The sequence below is a fragment of the Hemicordylus capensis genome, chromosome 16, assembly GCF_027244095.1.
Source record: "Hemicordylus capensis ecotype Gifberg chromosome 16, rHemCap1.1.pri, whole genome shotgun sequence".
Taxonomy (NCBI): Eukaryota; Metazoa; Chordata; class Lepidosauria; order Squamata; family Cordylidae; genus Hemicordylus; species Hemicordylus capensis.
In genome coordinates, this window is record NC_069672.1 from 6,956,611 (window position 1) to 6,975,554 (window position 18,944).

General features: G+C 46.3%; 1 protein-coding gene across 2 annotated transcripts in view; it reads left to right on the forward strand.

Annotated features, from left to right (window-relative positions):
* CDC42 (cell division cycle 42) overlaps positions 1-18,413 on the forward strand; it is a 28,700-nt gene extending 10,287 nt beyond the window's left edge. Inside the window, exons 3-6 of one of the 2 annotated variants that reach the window (XM_053280788.1) lie at positions 3,632-3,704; positions 6,919-7,028; positions 7,132-7,329; positions 17,046-18,413. In XM_053280788.1, coding sequence (XP_053136763.1) covers positions 3,632-3,704; positions 6,919-7,028; positions 7,132-7,329; positions 17,046-17,135 — 471 coding nt within the window. In that variant the 3' untranslated portion in view covers positions 17,136-18,413. Of the gene's footprint in view, positions 1-3,631; positions 3,705-6,918; positions 7,029-7,131; positions 7,330-15,535; positions 16,383-17,045 lie in introns of those variants that run through there. The other variant, XM_053280789.1, reaches the window with a different exon arrangement.
* Positions 18,414-18,944: the final 531 nt, after the last annotated feature.

Below are 18,944 nucleotides of genomic sequence, written 5' to 3' on the forward strand. Positions count from 1 at the left end.
CTGTTCATTGAAAATAGGAACCCTCTGTTTGTAAGCCTGCAAAGTCCTTGGGGTACGTGTGTTCACATGTGATGTAGTGCTGCACTTGGAACCATTCAGAGCTGGGTCCAAATCTCTGCTTGACCATTAATGCTGGGTGGCCTTGGGCAAGTCAGTATCTTAATCTCCCTTACATGGTGTCTGAGGATAAAACAGGGTAGGGATCTACAAATACCCTGAGCTCCTTGGAAGAATGGTATACGAGTATAATCTATTTTAAGTGTAGTTTGGTGTGGACCATCTTCAGATGTGTTAACTATCTTCACACTGAGATATACTAATGGAATTTTGAGTAACGAAGGCTAGCTAATGGTGGGTAAGGAAGAGGCAAAGGTTGACTAGGGCAGGCCTTGCCAATTTTTCATTAGTTCTTGGAGCCAGACAATGGTCAAAGCACCTAGAAGAACATGGTAAAGCACCTAGAATGGTAAAGCACCTAGAAGAACAGGCCTTGCTGGGAGTGAGCCAGCATGGCTTCCGCAAAGGTAAATCTTGCCTCACCAACTTTTTGGACTTCTTTGAGAGTGTCAACAAGTATGTGGATAAAGGTGATCCAGTTGACATAGTCTACCTGGACTTCCAAAAAGCTTTTGACAAAGTTCCTCATCAAAGACTCCTGAGGAAACTTAGCTGTCCTGGAATAAAGGGACAAGTACATGTGTGGATTGCTAACTGGTTGAAAGACAGAAAACAGAGGGTAGGTATAAATGGAGAGTTTTCACAATGGAGGGAAGTAAGAAGTGGGGTCCCCCAGGGATCTGTACTGGGACCGGTGCTTTTTAATTTATTCATAAATGATCTAGAAGCAGGGGTAAGCAGCGATGTGGCCAGATTTGCAGATGATACCAAACTCTTCCGGGTAGTGAAATCCAAAACGGATTGTGAGCAGCTCCAAAATGATCTCTCCAAACTGGGGGAGTGGGCGACAAAATGGCAAATGCGGTTCAATGTTAGAAAGTGTAAAGTGATGCACATTGGGACGAAAAACCCCAACTTCAAGTATATGCTGATGGGATCTGAGCTGTCGGTGACGAACCAGGAAAGGGATCTTGGGGTTGTGGTTGACAGCTCGTTGAAAGTGTCTATTCAATGTGCGGCAGCTGTGAAAAAGGCAAATTCCATGCTAGGGATCATTAGGAAGGGGATTGAAAATAAAACGGCTAACATTATAATGCCCTTATACAAAACTATGGTGCGACCACACTTGGAGTACTGCGTACAATTCTGGTCACCACATCTTAAAAAGGACATTGTTGAACTGGAGAAGGTACAGAAGAAGGCAACCAAGATGATCAGGGGCCTAGAGCACCTTTCTTATGAGGCAAGACTACAACACCTGGGGCTTTTTAGTTTAGAAAAAAGACGACTGCGGGGAGACATGATAGAGGTCTATAAAATCATGCATGGCGTGGAGAAAGTGGAGAGAGAGAGATTCTTTTCCCTCTCACACAACACTAGAACCAGGGGTCACTCCATGAAATTGATTGCCAGGAGGTTTAGGACCAACAAACGGAAGTACTTTTTCACACAACGCGTGATCCACGTGTGGAACTCTCTGCCACAGGATGTGGTGACGGCCAACAACCTGGATGGCTTTAAGAGGGGTTTGGATGACTTCATGGAGGAGAGGTCTATCAATGGCTACTAGTCAGAGGGCTGTGGGCCACCTCCAGCCTCAAGGGTGTGCCTCTTGAGTACCAGTTGCAGGGGAGTAATGGCAGGAGAGAGGGCATGCCCTCAACTCCTGTCTGTGGCTTCCAGCGGCATCTGGTGGGCCACTGTGCGAAACAGGATGCTGGACTAGATGGGCCTTGAGCCTGATCCAGCAGGGCTGTTCTTATGTTCTTATGTCACTTGAGAACATTACCAGACTTTATGGCGGGTGTTATTTGGGGAGGGTCAATGGACTTTTTATCCCCTTTACAAGTAACATACTTGAAACAGAAATGGAGCTGTCTGTTACAAATAGAGATTTCATTAAATAACTGAATATCCTAGTCTAGGCACCATGGCTCCTTGACGCTTGAGATTGTCAAGCCCTGGACTAGGTAGTCTTCTCTATCCTTGACAGAGAAAACAAAGTAGTGTGTATTGAGATGCTATTAAATAACTTGTATCTCTGTTCAGAACATGAATTAAATCTTTGACATCTCTACTAAACAAATCAACAAATCAATCTACTAAACAAAGGGGAAACCAATAAAAAGCCCTCAAACAGACCATGATCAGATAAACCATATGGATTTCAGATGGCATTCATAGCTCCTTATCTCAGTCCATAAAATTGGTATGGAAGGATAAGACATCCCTAAAGACTTACGCTTATAGTAACCGACATGTGAGAATGAGTGCAATGACCAAAACAAGTTGGCCCCTACCAATCTCATCTTTATTAACAGAATATCCTTAACATACTCAAGTCTGCTTAGGGCTCAACCAACAGCAAGCATCAACTGCAAGCACCCACAAGCACTGTTCTGTCCCCCAACCCACCCAGGATAAATGGCACCACAGAATAAAGTTTCTCTTGTCTGTATCTTCACTCCTTGGCAGACATGCTTCCCAAATTAAGATACATAAATCAGCATATACTTGAACCTTTTAAGATACCTGCCTGGTATTGAAAAATACCTCTGTGCTTATTTGTCTTAGTGAGACAAGTAAATGCAACCCATTAGTTATGCTCAGGGTTTGATCTCCAGTAGATAGATTGTGCCATATTTTACTGGTGTATAATCTGTTGACTGCCACCTTAAGTGGCTAAGCGGGAAAATGCTTTGACTAACAAACAGAAGGTTGCCGGTTCAAATCCCCGCTGGTGTGTTTTCTAGACTATGGGAAACACCTATATTGGGCAGCAGCGATATAGGAAGATGCTGAAAGGCATCATCTTACACTGTGCGGGAGGAGGCAATGGTCAACCCCTCCTGAGTTCTACCAAAGAAAACCACAGGGCTCTGGGGGAACCAGGAGTCAAAATCGACTTGACGGCACACTTTACCTTTAATCTGTTGACTAATGACTTGTGCATGATGGCAGTGGCTACTGTTAACTCTAAGAAGATATTGTTACTTCTTTCCCTTCACTGAAACATACTGCCTTATCTAGAGTCAGACCATTGGTTCACCTAGCTCAGTATTGTCTACACTGACTGGCAGCGGCTCTCCAAGGTCTCAGGCAGGAGTCTTTCCCAGCCTCACCTGGAGATGCTGCCAGGGAGTGAACCTAGGACCTTCTGCATGCAGATGCTCTTCCAGCAAGCTGTGGTCCCATCCCCAAAAGGAAATATCTCACTGCACACAGTGCTCACATGTTGTCCCCATTCAAATGCAAATGAGGGTAGACCCTGCTTTCATGCTTGTTTCTGCAAGAGCCACTCTCTTCTTATCCCACTCTCTTCTCACCTGCTGGAATGCAGACTTTAATGTCGCTGCATCCAGCACTAATGGATAGACTCATCTATTTGAAGGTTTGATTCTGAACACGGGTTTGCACTTGCACTTGGGCTGTTGGCTTGCCTAGTCAGGTATGGCTTAGGTTTGAAGAGTGACTTTCTGATTCTGAAAGTAGTTTCTTGCCTTGTGTCCTCCAGGTGTTCGATAATTATGCTGTAACAGTGATGATTGGTGGAGAGCCGTATACCTTAGGCCTCTTTGATACTGCAGGTAAGTGCTGGGGTTTTCTTTTGTTCCTCCAGCCTTGAAGAAAGTGACTTGGTTGCCCAGATGTCTGCCTCAAACTCCAAGGCCCAATGAAACCACTGCCTGGTTCAGCTGATCATGTTGCAGCAAGCCTGACTTGTGTTCTCCTCTCATAGAAGAAAGCTAAAGCTTTTATTTTAAATAAGAATGATCCTGCCCGCCCCCCCGTGTACAAACTTAGAGCTGCAGTTTACTGTTAGAATAAACCAGAATATCAAGTCATAGTTTGATCCTGGTCTTTTCTAACCCTATTTAGTTAACAGACAGCTGTTCCCTCTATTGGTACATAATAGCAAACTGTGGTTTGTTCCTAAAGTGAAAACAGAAGCTTCTGCTCTACTCTTGCCTGCAGAGAAGAGGAGTGTGTCCTCTTAAGGTTTGCTGTAGCTTGTTCATAATCTAAAGCAGGGCTGAACAAATCTGGCTTTCCAGCTGTCTTTGAACTACACCTCCCATCGTCACAAGCCACAGTGGTCAGTAGTCAAGGATAGGGATGTGTATGGTCTGGCTGAACACTGGTTTGGTGGGGGTGGGGTTTACCTTTAGGTAGGCGGGAGGGTGCTCTCCCCCCACCCCCCGGCTGCATTTTCCCTGCCAGTGCTGTGACCAAAATTGCTGGTGTGGGGCAGCTGTTCCCGCGCACCAGCCACTTCCAGTCTGACGCTGACCGAGGTGGCAAGAGGGTACGCTGCCACCCTGCACCAGTGATTTTGATCACAGCACCAGTGGGGGAAATGCCGGGGGGTGGAGGGGAAGAGCACCCTTCCTCCTGCTTAAAGTTAATGCCCCTGCTGCTGGTTTGGCTGAATGCCGGACCTTCTGAACCAGTTTGCTGGTCCATAAAAGGACCGCTGAACTGGTTCGTGCACATCCCTAGTCAAGGATTGTGGCAGGAGGGCCAAAGTTGTACAACCCTGATCTAAACCATCCTTCAGATTATCGCCCCTTGACCATTGTGCTTGACTTCTGACCAGGGGCGTAGCTAGGGGAGAGGGGGCCTGTGTTCATCCCTCTTTCTGGCGGCCCCCCAGAATGAGGGAGATATTGAAGAAAATAGGGAGGGGTGGATCTGGAGGGCCCTCAGGAGCTGGGGGCCCGTGTTCTTTGAACCCTTTTGCTCAATTATAGCTACGCCCCTGCTTCTGACAGTTCAAGCTGGCATTAGCAATCAAGATTTCAGCAAGCTCGGACCATGACCGCAGCATTTGTCTTAAGCAATATTTCCCAGTGATGGCCACCAGGTGGTGAGCCTCTCTAGCAGAGACCCACAGATTTAGAATTGACTCAATAGCCAGACATCATTTGTGCACAGGCAGGGGATGATCTTCTTCTTCTTCTTCTTCTTCTTCTTCTTCTTCTTCTTCTTCTTCTTCTTCTTCTTCTTCTTCTTCCTACTATTATTCCTACTACTACTACTACTATTATTATTAATTCAATTTCTATACTGCCCTTCCAAAAATGGCTCAGGGCGGTTTACAAAGAGAAATAATAAATAAATAAGATGGATCCCTGTCCCCAAAGGGATAACAATCTAAATGAGAGAAGACACACTTAGAAGAGGTGTGTCTTCTGTCATATGCGCTGGGATATGAAGAAGGCAAGAAACAGGAGGAGCCCTCTCCTCCTGCCTAGAAAGGATCCCTGCTGCTAATTACCTTCTCCCAAAAGGCATTGGAAATGAGACCTCTGGGAAGGAGATCTATGTGGTGCCGAGTATCTGCTTGCCAAAAGGCTAGGGGAACTTGCCACAGGCAAGCTGGCAAGTAGATTTGTTGGATGCCTGCTCTCTAGTTACCCTGCATCAGTTGACTGTTCCTAGGTACTCTTTATCCATAGACCATTTTGTTGGAGTGAGACAGGCTGACTGTACATGAATGAGGCCTACAGTCTCCGTTGGGGAAGTGACTGCTGCTTTGAGTCCAAGGAACCAGAAGTGCTTACACTGCAGGAATGCTGAAAATACAAGGCAGAAGTAGGGACAGGCTGATATAGGAAGGGAAGCAGAAGGCAGGAACTGGAGTAACCAATGTTAACAGGAATGGGCGAAGGAAGGATGTAGCACTGCGTCTTTAGATATGTGTGAAGGCTAGTCTGTTAGCATATATCAGTGATTCCCAACTGGGTTCCTCCAGTTTCTGAACTACAACTCTCAGCATCCCCAGCCATAATAAATTGTAGCTGGGGGTGCTGGGAGTTGTAGTTCAGCAACCTCTGGAGGAAGCCAGTTTGGGAACCACTGGCGCATAGGGATACTAAGGAGTACAAACGTGCCAGAGCATTCACCTGGAGGGAATAGTCTAGACAGTATTTTGCTGCTGCTGCTGCTGCTTCCAATTACTATAAAGGTTTGTCCAAATTATGCTTATGGAAGGTTACTAGGAAGTGTCAAGTTCCTGTGCTCCTCTTTCCCAACTCATATCATGGCAGCACCATCCTGGCGTGTACACTCTTTTCTGCCTAGCTTTTAGCAGGAGAGGGGAGATTCCATGAGGCTCCACAATACGTTTCAAATCAAATTTATTACGGTCCACAACCAGCCACAATATAGGCTGGAAAATGAAGCACAGGGCCCCTTACGCTGCCCGTTCCTGCTTTAAGCTGCCAGGATGGGCCCTAGTGATGGATGTGGTGGTCTGTGTGGGCTAGCTGCTCTGCACCAACTGGTGGGCGGTCAGCAGGAATAAAGTCATTTTTAATGAGAAAATTGAACAGTTGCTCCTCGTGCGGCTCGCCAACCTGGGTTCCTCCAGAGGTTGCTGAACTACAACCCCCATCATCTCTCAGCTGGGGATGCTGGGGGTTTTAGGTCAGCAACATCTGGAGGAAACCGCTGCATTAGAGCAAACCGAGCATGAGCTACCTGTGGAATTGGCGCAATGGTGTTCCTACCTTGCAGTGAGAATCTGTCACTGAGGCTGGATGTGGTTTCTCCCTGGTCTGGACTTCGTGTCCTGGATGGAAGGGGCTCTTCTCTGTGTGTGAGCAGGGAGCATTGTGACTTTGAGATGGCATCTCCAGTAGTGCTTTCTTGTGCAAAGCTCTGCTAATGCAGCAGGTGTGCTGTAAGTTTAGTTCTTAACTGTAGGACCGTATACAACAGGTCCCATTTCCAGATCTAGAAGTTCCCCTGTCAACAGGTTGCTGATGCTATTTGTGTGTGTGTGTGTGCTCCTTACAGGACAGGAAGACTATGACAGATTACGGCCTCTCAGCTACCCACAGACAGATGTATTTCTGGTCTGTTTCTCGGTGGTCTCGCCATCTTCATTTGAAAATGTGAAAGAAAAGGTGGGTGCGCTGTGGTCCCCAGTCTCACTTCTGTTAAATGTATCCTGCGCTTGTTGATCTTCTGGACTTGCGTTACGACCAGTACCTTCTGTCTTTTCTTTAGTGGGTACCTGAAATCACTCACCATTGTCCAAAGACTCCATTTTTGCTCGTTGGGACCCAGATTGATCTCAGAGATGACCCCTCAACAATTGAGAAACTTGCCAAGAATAAGCAGAAGCCCATCACTCCCGAGACGGCTGAAAAACTGGCACGGGACTTGAAGGCTGTCAAATACGTGGAATGTTCTGCACTCACACAGGTAAGGCTCATCTATTTGTTCACTCCTCCCCCCCGCCCCCCGGTCATGGAAAATAGCTAAACATGTTTCACTGGGAGGTGAGTTACTTCTGTTGGAATTCATTCTTGTTGCTTGCCCGAGGAGAAGTAGACTGCTAATAATCTGAAAGTTGTGACTCAACAGGATTTTTGAAGCTGTGTTCTGCAGTCACTCATATCTGAGTCTGGGGTTTTCAGACCTGGGTCCCCAACTGTTACTGGGCTTCAACTCCCAGAATCACTCCATTATGGTTGGGGATAATGGGAGTTGAAGTCCAATATCTGCGGACCCAGGTTTGAGAACCTCTGTCTTAATCCAAACATTTTGTTCCTAACATGGGCTTTCCATTGAGCAAGTAAGATAAAGAAGTAGGGATGTGCAAAAAATTTCGGGCACAGAACGATCTGTGCCCGAAACGAACAATTTCGGGTGATTCGGGGCCGAACCGAATCACCCCCGATGTCCCCCGATATTTTTCGGGCACGAGCCGAATCACCCGAATTTCGGGCACGAAAAATTCGGGTGATTCGGTTTACGGTTGATTTTTGGTGAATTTTTAAAGTTTTAGTGACTTTGGGGCAGTTCGGGGGCATAGCATGGGATCTGGGCAAAAAGAGTGGGGTGGGGTGGTAGTGCCTAATGGGTGCAGGCTACCACCCCAATTTCAGGGGGATTGGGCCAAGGGCTGATTTTTGGTAAATTTCTGAAAATTTCATGTCTTTGGGGCATATTGGGGCAGAAAGTGGGGCCTGGGGCAGAAAATTGGGGTGGGGTGGTAGTGCCTAATGGGTGGAGGCTACCACCCCAATTTCAGGGGGTTTGGACAAAGGGCTGATTTTTTGAGAATTTTTGAAGTTTTAGTGACTTTGGGGCAGTTTGGGGGCAGAAAGTGGATCTGCCCCAAAATAGTGGGGTGGGGTGGTAGTGCCTAATGGGTGGAGGCTACCACCCCCATTTCAGGGGGATTGGGCAGAGGGCTGATTTTTTGAGAATTTTTGAAGTTTGGGTGTCTTTGGGGCAGATTGGGGGCAGAAAGTGGATCTGCCCCAAAGGAGTGGGGTGGGCTGGTAGATAGTGCCTAATGGCTGGAGGCAACCACCCATCCCCAATTTAAGAGTGATTGGGCAGAGGGGGGAATTTTGGTGAATTTATTTGTATGAGGTTTGTCTTCATAAGGTGAAGTGTGCTAAACTGATTACTTCCTCATATTATTCATAGTAAAGGAAAGTGTGAAAAAGTGAAAGTGGGGTCATGAGAGTTGTTTAATTGAAAAAAAATCTCATTTGCTATGATAGAATGAGAATTCACACCTCTGAGGTGTGAATTCTCATTCTATCATAGCAAATGAGATTTTTTTCAATTAAACAACTCTCTTGACCCCACTTTCACTTTTTCACACTTTCCTTTACTATGAATAATATGAGGAAGTAATCAATTTAGCACACTTCACCTTATGAAGACAAACCTCATACAAATAAATTCACCAAAATTCCCCCCTCTGCCCAATCACTCTTAAATTGGGGATGGGTGGTTGCCTCCAGCCATTAGGCACTATCTACCAGCCCACCCCACTCCTTTGGGGCAGATCCACTTTCTGCCCCCAATCTGCCCCAAAGACACCCAAACTTCAAAAATTCTCAAAAAATCAGCCCTCTGCCCAATCCCCCTGAAATGGGGGTGGTAGCCTCCACCCATTAGGCACTACCACCCCACCCCACTATTTTGGGGCAGATCCACTTTCTGCCCCCAAACTGCCCCAAAGTCACTAAAACTTCAAAAATTCTCAAAAAATCAGCCCTTTGTCCAAACCCCCTGAAATTGGGGTGGTAGCCTCCACCCATTAGGCACTACCACCCCACCCCACTTTTCTGCCCCAGGCCACACTTTCTGCCCCAATATGCCCCAATCTGCCCCAAAGACATGAAATTTTCAGAAATTTACCAAAAATCAGCCCTTGGCCCAATCCCCCTGAAATTGGGGTGGTAGCCTGCACCCATTAGGCACTACCACCCCACCCCACTCCTTTTGCCCAGATCCCATGCTATGCCCCCGAACTGCCCCAAAGTCACTAAAACTTTAAAAATTCACCAAAAATCAGGATTTTGCCCAATCCCCCTGAAATTGGGGTGGTAGACTCTACCCATTGGGCACTACCACCCCACCCCAAAATTTTGCCCCTGGGCCCCTTTTTACCCCCCTGAATCGATTCGGATTCGGATTCGGATTAAATCCGAATCCGAACCGAATCAAGGGTGATTCGGGTGACCCAGATTCGGGCACAAAACAGAACAGGGGTGATTCGGTTCGGGTCCGAGCCGAATCACCCGAAATCCCGAATTGCACACCCCTATAAAGAAGGATCTTATAAGCTGGAAATTGTATTGTGTAAAGCGGGGCTGCTCAGCTTCAGCCCTCCTGCAGATGCTGGCCTACAACTCCCAGAATCTCTTGCTGTTGGCCTCGGTGGCTGGGGATTATGGGAGTTGTAGTCCAAAAACAGTGGGAGGGGGGGAAATTGAGCAGGCCTGGTGTAAAGCCTATATTACAATACTAATCAGAAATCAAATAGCAAACAAGCCTATTCATTATTCATACATGGTGGTATGAATAATTCTAATGCAAGAGACCTTGATCATTTTAAAACAAGTACCTAGATCCACTGACAACTTTAAATTCTGGCCAGAGGCCATGCCAGCATAGATGTAGGATCTGTCCTACGTAACCCACATTGAAGAAGGTAGAATTTGTGGTGGTTTACTCTGACTTTAACTAAGTATCCTAGCAAAATTTCCCTTGCGTGCGCCAGAGACCCCCACTCCCCAGTGACTGAGAGAAACCAAAGTGCAAGTAAGCTTGTAATTATTTGTGATATTATTGATGATATGGAGCTGGGGAGGTAGTCACATGAACTGATAAATGGGATGTGTGAGGCATGATAGTGAACTACCACTAGCCTTTTCAGCCACTTCTGTAACGGATTTGTGACTAGTCACCAGTGTTCTCTCTAATATTTTACATCTGTGTGCAGAACAAGTTTTGTTCTGGGCAGCAGTATCAAGGCAGAGTGGAGCCTTCATGATTCAACCTGAGCAGGATCTAAAAGTGACTGAGCGGACACCAACACACTTGTGAGCACATGCACATGCGCACGCCTTAGAGGGAACACTGCCAGTCACACATGGCCTGCTTTTTCTAACCCTTGAGAAGTGAAAACTTTGTACGACTGAAGCATGGCTGAAAGACTGAGTAATGCACCTCCCTTCAGTAAAACGTAACTTGATAGGTCTTGAACTCTGATGCAGCCAAGAACAGGGTTAAGCATTTCTGGTTGGAGCTCTGTGATCAGGATCAGGATTTGACTCGTTTTCATCATTGTTTGTGGTGATGCATGTTGGGCTGGTTCGGGCCTTACTACCTGGCTGTGCCCACCGTGTGATGAGGGGTGCGAGTTGCACATCCCATCCATGCGGTGGACCATTCCACTCCATATAGGGGTGTGGGGAATGGGACATCCGAACTGCTCCTCATTGTGTGACCTAAATACAATGATACTCCACCCGCTGCACTATGCAGAGCAGAGTAGCTTGTGTCGAGGCACGGGATGTGTCTGCTTGTTTCCCTCAGTGCATGATTTGGTAGAGCTGGCAGATGGTATCACCCAAATGAGTCCCTTGTGGTTTGAGCTGTGACCACCAAACTTTCCATCTGCCACTGCATTTGATAGTGAGATATCTTTGCTGGAAGCCTCGGCTGAGCCACCTTAAAGAGCTTGGTGCATAATTCAAGTTGGAAATAGGGTGGTTGTTTTTTTTTAATTTAAAAAAACAGACAAGTCACCTAGGAGCTATGTTCCTGTTTGCCACTCTTCAACAGAGGTTGTCGGCAGCTAATGGATATTAATAAAATTGAAACACAAAAGGACAGTTACTGTCAAACATAACTGAGCCAGCAAAACCAGAAAAGTCAAGCAAACAGGATGTGATTGAGCGGGGTGGTGGTACTTTGAAATGTAAAACTTCAAAGGCAGCAGTCAGTGTCCTAAGACCAGGATTTGATGTATACCATGATATTCTTATTTAAAATGGAATTGGGAGGGCAAGCCTTGAGATAGCGAACCACAAGGTGCCAGTGAATACTGACTTTATCTTGTCCTGCTTTCATAACCCATGGTTTTTTTTGGCTTCTGGCCAACCTGGGTTCCTCCAGATGTTGCACAACCCCCAGCATCCCCCAGTTTGCAGTATTGTTGCTGGGGATGATGGGAGTTGTAGTCTAACAGCATCTGGAGGAACCCAGATTGGGAACCACTGACATACCACATAGTTAATCTGGAGTTAGTTGTGATATTTAAAAACCAGTATTGGTCTTTAAATGTTGATTCTTGAAAGGATGCTATATAGAAAGATAGACTCACTCTCACACTCTGAATTTATTGGCAGCATTTAAAAGCCAAATTCATGCATAGAACTGACCCCTTCTTGTGCACACATTTTCTAACTCTCCAGGGTCAGATGCACTGCTTTTCTATACCTAAAGAAACCCCTAGAAACCATTAAAAATGGGATAGGGACCCGCCTTCTAGTGTTACAGATAATGTTCTATATTTACATAAAGGAAAAAATGATAGTGAAGAATGAGATATGCATCAGTAAAATTTATTTATTTCCATGGGCGTGATACACATGTCCCTAGAGTGGGATCCAAGTGCAGCAGGCACTGGGATCCAGTCTGTTCAGTGTCTCACCATGATAAAACCTCCAGAGCCTACTTCCAAAAGCTCCGCAGTTTGCTCAGTTCTGAAGTTATGGCTATTTGACATTGCATACCAAAGAGCAATATGCTTCTTTCCAATCTTGCATCTCAGGCTGTGGTAATCTATTAAAGTAATGACTTTTACATCTAAAATGACAGACGTTAAAAATTTAGGGAATTGGAATTATAATGCATAATGGCTTGTTGTAATCAACATCAATTGTATAAAGGTTTGTTGCAATCAAAATTGGATATGGCACACAGTTAGTTTCTAAAAGAGACCCAGTTTTATTTGGAATAAAAATGGGAACGTTTAACCTAAAGCATCAAAAGAGACCACTTTTAAGTGGATTCACTTTGATTGAAAAGGCCGACTTCCCTAAGAAATTGACTATATTCATTGGCCTAGTTATGGTTTACCGCAATCAGAGCTCCCCTTCCCCCTGTAGCCACCTGTGTTATGCTTAGGACGAGGAAACCACTTGGATGGTGAGCTAGAGCACCATTGGAGGAAGGCTTGCGATGGATCCTTCTGAACGCAGGCTAGTGCATGTGCATAAGCTACTCCATGGCCTTGATGCGGCGAAGAAAGTACACTTTTCCTATTGTCATGGCATCCACTCCATGGACGTCAGCAGGGCTGTTTAGAGTGGTAATGTAGTTGCACCCACCCCCAGGAGACTTAAGGAGAAGCTCTCGACAGCCTGCTGGGATTAGTTTGCATGGCACTTTGAGGAGAGAGTATTATTATTATTATTATTACATTTTATAACCCGCTCTTCCTCCAAGGACCCCAGAGCAGTGTACTACATACTTAAGTTTCTCTTTCACAACAACCCTGTGAAATAGGCTAGGCTGAGAGAGAAGTGACTGGCCCAGAGTCACCCAGCTAGTATTAAGGCTGAATGGGGATTTGAACTCGGGTCTCTCCGGGCCTTCATTAAAAATAAATAAAAAAGACTAAGATGAATATTTATATACCGCTTTCCAACAAAAGTTCCCAAAACAGTTTACATAGAGAAATAAAAATAAAGATGGATCCAAAAAGGCTCACAATCTAAAAAAGCAACGTAAGACACACTGGCAACAGCCACTGGAAGGATGCTATGCTGGGACTGGATAGGGCCAGTTGCTCTTCCCCTGCTCAGTAAAGAGGGTCACCACTTTGAAAAGGTGCCCCTTTGCTCAGTTAGCAGGGGATAACTGAGCAAAGTATTCATTCTGAATTGGACTTCAGATTCTGTGCTGCATCCAGTGGCTCACTTCTGGCATGGCCCAGTCCTGCTTTGGCTGCTTTTCAGCTTGGGTCCTGCTTGAGGAGACCATGATCCTTGGCAGTGTGAGGGTATTAGCATGCACTCATCAATGCCCATGTTGCAGCACAAAAGCTGCCCAAGGGGGAATGGACACATGAGTGGGGGCCATCATTAATGACTTGTGGAAGGCGGCCAGATTTCATTTTGTTTCGGAGGGGGCAATGGTGCCCCCCTCCCTGCTTCCAACCTCCGTTATGGGCTGGTTTCTAATATCCTGCCACTTGGGCAGGGTGCCAGAGCATGTGGTGGTGGCAACACAGCTGCAGGTGGCGCTGTCTATGTAGACACATTCCAGCTGGGCTTTTGTCCTGGCTTTGGAACCAAAGCTTGCTTGGTCACCCTGAAGGATGACCTGTGCCAGGAAGTAGACAGCAAGAGTGCATCCCTCTAGATCAGGGATTCTCAACGTTGGGTCCCCAGATGTCATTGGACTTCAACTCCCATAATCCCCAGCCAAAGGCCTCTGCGGCTGGGGATTACGGGAGTTGAAGTCAGTTAATATCTGGGGACCCAACGTTGAGAATCCCTGCTCTAGATTGTGCCAGACCTCTTGGCAGCATTTGGCACCCTTGACCATGGTAACCTCCTCAGCTGCCTGTCTGGATTGGGCCTAGGCAGGGTTGGCCCTGGAGTGGAGAGGCCGTTACAGAAGCAATCCTAGTGGGCTGCTGCTCCACTCAAAAGTCTTTGGCCTCCTAAGTCTAGTCTTGCCTCTGTGGTGCTCAAAAACTACATGAAACTGCTGGGAGAGGTCTTCCAGAGGCTTGGGTTGTGCTGCCATGCACACGGCCCGTGCAGATGACCCATGCCATCTGATTTCAGAGAACCGACTGGTGTTCTGAACTGGGAGCTGGAGGCAGTAATGGGCTGGATGTGAACAAACTAGCAGAGACTTAAGCTAGGCAAGACAGGTGTTGGTGCTCAGTAGGAGAGCTGATCAGGGTGTTGAGGTTCAGTCCGGTCTGATGGGTTTGCACTCCCTCTGAAAGAGCAGAGGTGTGCAGCTTGGGAGTTCTGTTCTGTGTGGCTTCTCTGTCAGGTTGCCACTGTGGCCAGGAGCATCTCTGTTGGCTGCAGGAGTATCTTTGGCTGGTGTGCCAGGTGCAGCTCTTCCTTGGGATGGCGGACCTCTCCACGGTCACCATGCCTTGGTCACGTCATGGTTTGATTGCAGTATCTGTGTTTGGAAGCTACCGATTACTCTTGGGAGCACACAGTCCCCCCCACTTACACTGAAGGAGCAGCACTAGACATTGGTTTGTTTCTGGGTATACTTGAAGGCACTGGCTGCTGCCTTTAAAGGCCGAAGCAGTTTGTTCAAGGACCACCTCGTCCTAGCTGGATCTTCCTGTCTGGGCAAGGTCTGCTGGGAGGGCTTTTGCTCTGCAGGAAGACACCCAGGGAGCACATCTGTTGTGTATGTGGGATAGAGCCTTCTCAGTAGTAGCCCCCAGATTTGTGGGACTCCCCACCCCACCAGAGATCAGTGTCACTCAGACTCTTCCAGAAGCATGTGAAGATGGCCCTCTTCACCCAGACTCTCAGTCTTTTGGCTATGTGGCCATTAACTGCCTCTGGTTTGCGTCACTGATTGCTGTTACACTTTTATTTTGTGATTTATTTATTTTTTAGACATCACCCTGGGGTCTTAAGAAGGATGATATAAACTTGCAAGAAAATAAGATCCAAATTCTTGTAGAATCCATGACTTCGAGTTTGCGTATATGCAGTAGATTTAGGCGAGTCCAGTCAGTGTCTTCAGTTTCAGTTGCAAATATCTGTCTGTCAGTTTGTGGCAGTGGCCATCTGTTACCGAGTTGCTGTTTCTTTTCTTAGAAGCCCTTCTGTTGCTGCAGCTCAGTGCTTCGAGGTTCCTTTTGGAAATGCGTGCAGGGTAATGTTTCGCTCATAGGCCTGAAGAGCTCGATTCAAGTGGCATCTTGCTGACCCTCTGCTGTCTGTCATTCCTCTCCCCTCCACCCAGCCTCCCCCTAAAATCTCCTAATGTCAATCTGCTCTGCTGACCACCTTTTATCCTGAATGCTCTTTGTATCTGCCTGTGTCTTTCTCTAACCCTCTAACCTGGCTACTATTTTTTTCTTCTCTCCTCTGTCTTGTAGAGAGGTCTGAAGAATGTGTTTGATGAGGCTATCCTAGCAGCCCTCGAGCCTCCGGAAACTCAGCCCAAACGGAAATGCTGTATATTCTAAAAACCGTTTCCTCTTTTTCCTTTCTTGTTGCTGCTTCCTCTGTCCTGCCGCTGTAGAAAGTTGGTTGAAAAAACAAAACCACCCTCTTTGAAAGAAGCTGTGTCTTTACTTGATGTCTTAGAGCAAACCTTGTATTAGCTTACGGATTGGGAACTGCCATACAACTCATTCTGGCTGTGGAAGACGGACTGGACTCACCTAAACCTTTTGCTCTTGGGGTTGCTGGATCTTGGATAGCTTTACGATTTAGTGGATTTGGCGAAGGGGTTGAGGGCGGGACTTAAACTCGAGAGGATTAAGTGAAGATTTTTGAGACCCAAATGAAAATTAATGTGCAATTCTAACTCTTTTCTCTCTCTCTCTCATGGCTCTATTTAACTGTATTTGCATGATTGTAACTGAGGTGGTGACCTGCAACTGATGCTGAAATGGTGAAGGATGATCTGGTTTTCCTCTGTGCAGTGGGGCTTGCTGTCGCTTTGGTTGTCTGTGCCGTAGTGGAGTATGTATCGGTCCTCTTGGGGGGAAAGACGTCTAATTGTATCTGCTACTGCTTGACAGATGTCGAACTTCTGTTTCCAGTGACATAGTAGCACTCACTTTTATTCATTCTCGGAGCTTGCAACTGTAAAATGTAAAGTTTTCTTTTAAAAGAAGAAAAAGTCCTTATCTTTTGGCTTCTGTTGTCTGAAGGAAGGAAAAGACATACAATTGTAGTACTTTACATTTCAGAATTAAAACTAGTTGTTTGTATAAATGCCTCATGAAGCATTATTCCTGTTTGCATTCATTTGCTTCAGTTTAACATTTATACACGGTGTAGTCCCTACCTTGTGCTTTCTGCCATTATTGAACTCGAGTACTGTCCACTGCTGAGCAGTCCCACTTCTTCCGCTGGTTACCTGAACAGGAGCTTGGCTGGGTTGTCTTGAGGGGTTCTGCATTCTTGCTTGCTGATCTAACCTGGGTCTCCCTTGTCCTGGAATGAGTTTTCTCTTTTTGAACACGGGGCAATCTGCATTGCGGTTAGGATGTGAAATGTGACTTCGGACTAACACATGCACACACGTTCCGTGGGTGACAGATCTTCTTCACTATCTGTGGTCTCTTGAAATACATACAGGCCTGCCAGAAGTCTTCTCCAGTACTACTTTATGTCTTTATTGGGTGCTTTGCAGTCTTTGAAAAAGCTAATAGCTGCCACGACACGGTTCAGGCCATTAAACACACACACACACACACACACACACACACACACACACACACACACACACACCACTTGAGAGAGAGCTTGCTTCACTGCCGAATCCGTTCCGTCACTCCTCTGTTCTAACCTTGCCTTGGTGGGATTTTTAAGAACAGCGTTTGCTTTGAATAACCCAGAAAATGAGACCGCCCCTTTCTCTTTGCCCCTTTTCAGAAAGGCCTAAAGAATGTATTTGACGAGGCGATACTGGCCGCCCTGGAGCCCCCGGAGCCGAAGAAGAGCCGCCGGTGCGCACTGCTATGAACGTCCCTTCGCGGCCCCTTCTGCAAAGCTGGTGTTGATGTCCTACTAAAAGCAATGTCGAAATCAAACTAAAAGATTCAGATTTTTCCCAGTTTGTTTTTTGCAATAATGACAGATGCCGTGCCCCCCTCTTCCCATCCGCTCCCCCGTGTGAGATGCAAATGTTAGTGCTCTTCTCCAGTGCCCTTCAGTTAGACTAATTTTTTTAAAAAATAATGTATTTCAACAAACACTGATCAGTACTAGTTTTTTTGTTTACTGTTAATTTTTTTTTAAAAAAACAAAACAATTCAGGCATGCTTGTGATTTTTCTCTGTAACAGACTAATGGTAGGCTCTGGCCATCCGGTTCTGTCCCGTCATTCTAACTGGCACAACTTGGATTATTTCATCTTGTACGGCCCGCTTGCAATCTGGGGGTGTTCAGGCTTCAGTCCTCGGAACCGATTCTGGAAATGAAAGTGTCCCAAACCGGTGCTGCTTTGAAGAGGAGAGCAGTGCCTCCTTCCCACGCTGCACCTCCTCTGAAGTTGCCTTGCATCCGTTTCCCTTCCTTTCCTCTGAGCAGGTCAAAAGTTCCTGTCTTGCCGTTTTAAGACACAACATGTAAATGAGCCCTTCGTTTATGGCTGCAGCCAAAAGCTCTTTTGTTAACAACAACAAAAACCACCACCCCACCCAATTTTGCCAATTGCTACTTTTTGTTATGAGTTTCCCAGCCTTGACACTAGGCATTAATTGAAAGAGAACTGCATCTTTTAATGCAAATCCAATGGACTGAGTTGAATTACAACCAGCCCCTCACAAGCTGCTTCTTATTGGCAACAGGAATGCTATATTGAGACCCACCCACATGGCCTGGTCATGCCAGGATGGCGGCTAGAAGCTAAACCAGCTGGCCATGCCACAAAACGGTTCAACGTTGGCTCGGAAGAGGGGGAATGAGAAATGCCTCATCAGGAAAAACAAAATTGAAGGGGAAAGAGGTTTCCTATGGCACTTGGGGACCATTAAAGGAAGGACCCTAACTGTGCATTGTGCGCGAGAGCAGCTCTGGACTCCCAGCTCGCTGCTCGGTATAACAGAGATCACGCGAGGGTCTTTGACTCCAGTGTTAATAAGGATCTTACCACAACTATACTCCGGCTTAATACTTCTCAATCTTCCCAGACTCTAATTCTTGTAGACTTGTTAGTGTTGAACTGATGCTTTTCCGTGTCTAAGTTCTTTGTATATGCATTTTTTTCAGATGTATTAAACATAAAAAATATCTTCACAACCCTGGCTGTGAATAATTTTTTTCCCCCATGGACTTGTGGGGTGTGTGTGTGGTTTTGTGTGTTTAAAGCAAGCACATTTATCATTTGTGAGATCTCAATTTTGAGGAGTTTGGTTAGAGAGTGGTGCATACTCTTCAGCTTGCAAGCTGATCCAGTGTGTAGACCAATGTTTGTGTATTCAAGCGAAGTATGATCTAATGGGAGCCTCTGATTCTCTGGCCTGTAGTAAGATGGTCAGCACCAAGAAATCCATAAGAACATGGATCAGGCCTGAGGCCCATCTAATCCAGCATCCTGTCTCACACAGTGGCCCACCAAATGCCTCTGGGAAAGCCTGCAGGCAAGAGCTGAGGGCATGCCCTCTCTCCTGTTGTTGCTCCCCTGCAGCTGGTATTTAGAGGCATTGTGCATCTGAGGCTGGAGGTGACGTATAGCCACCAGACTAGTAGCCAATGATAGACCTTTTCTTTCTCCATAAATTTATCAAAGCCTCTTTGTAAAGCCATCCAAGCTAGTGACCATCACAGCAT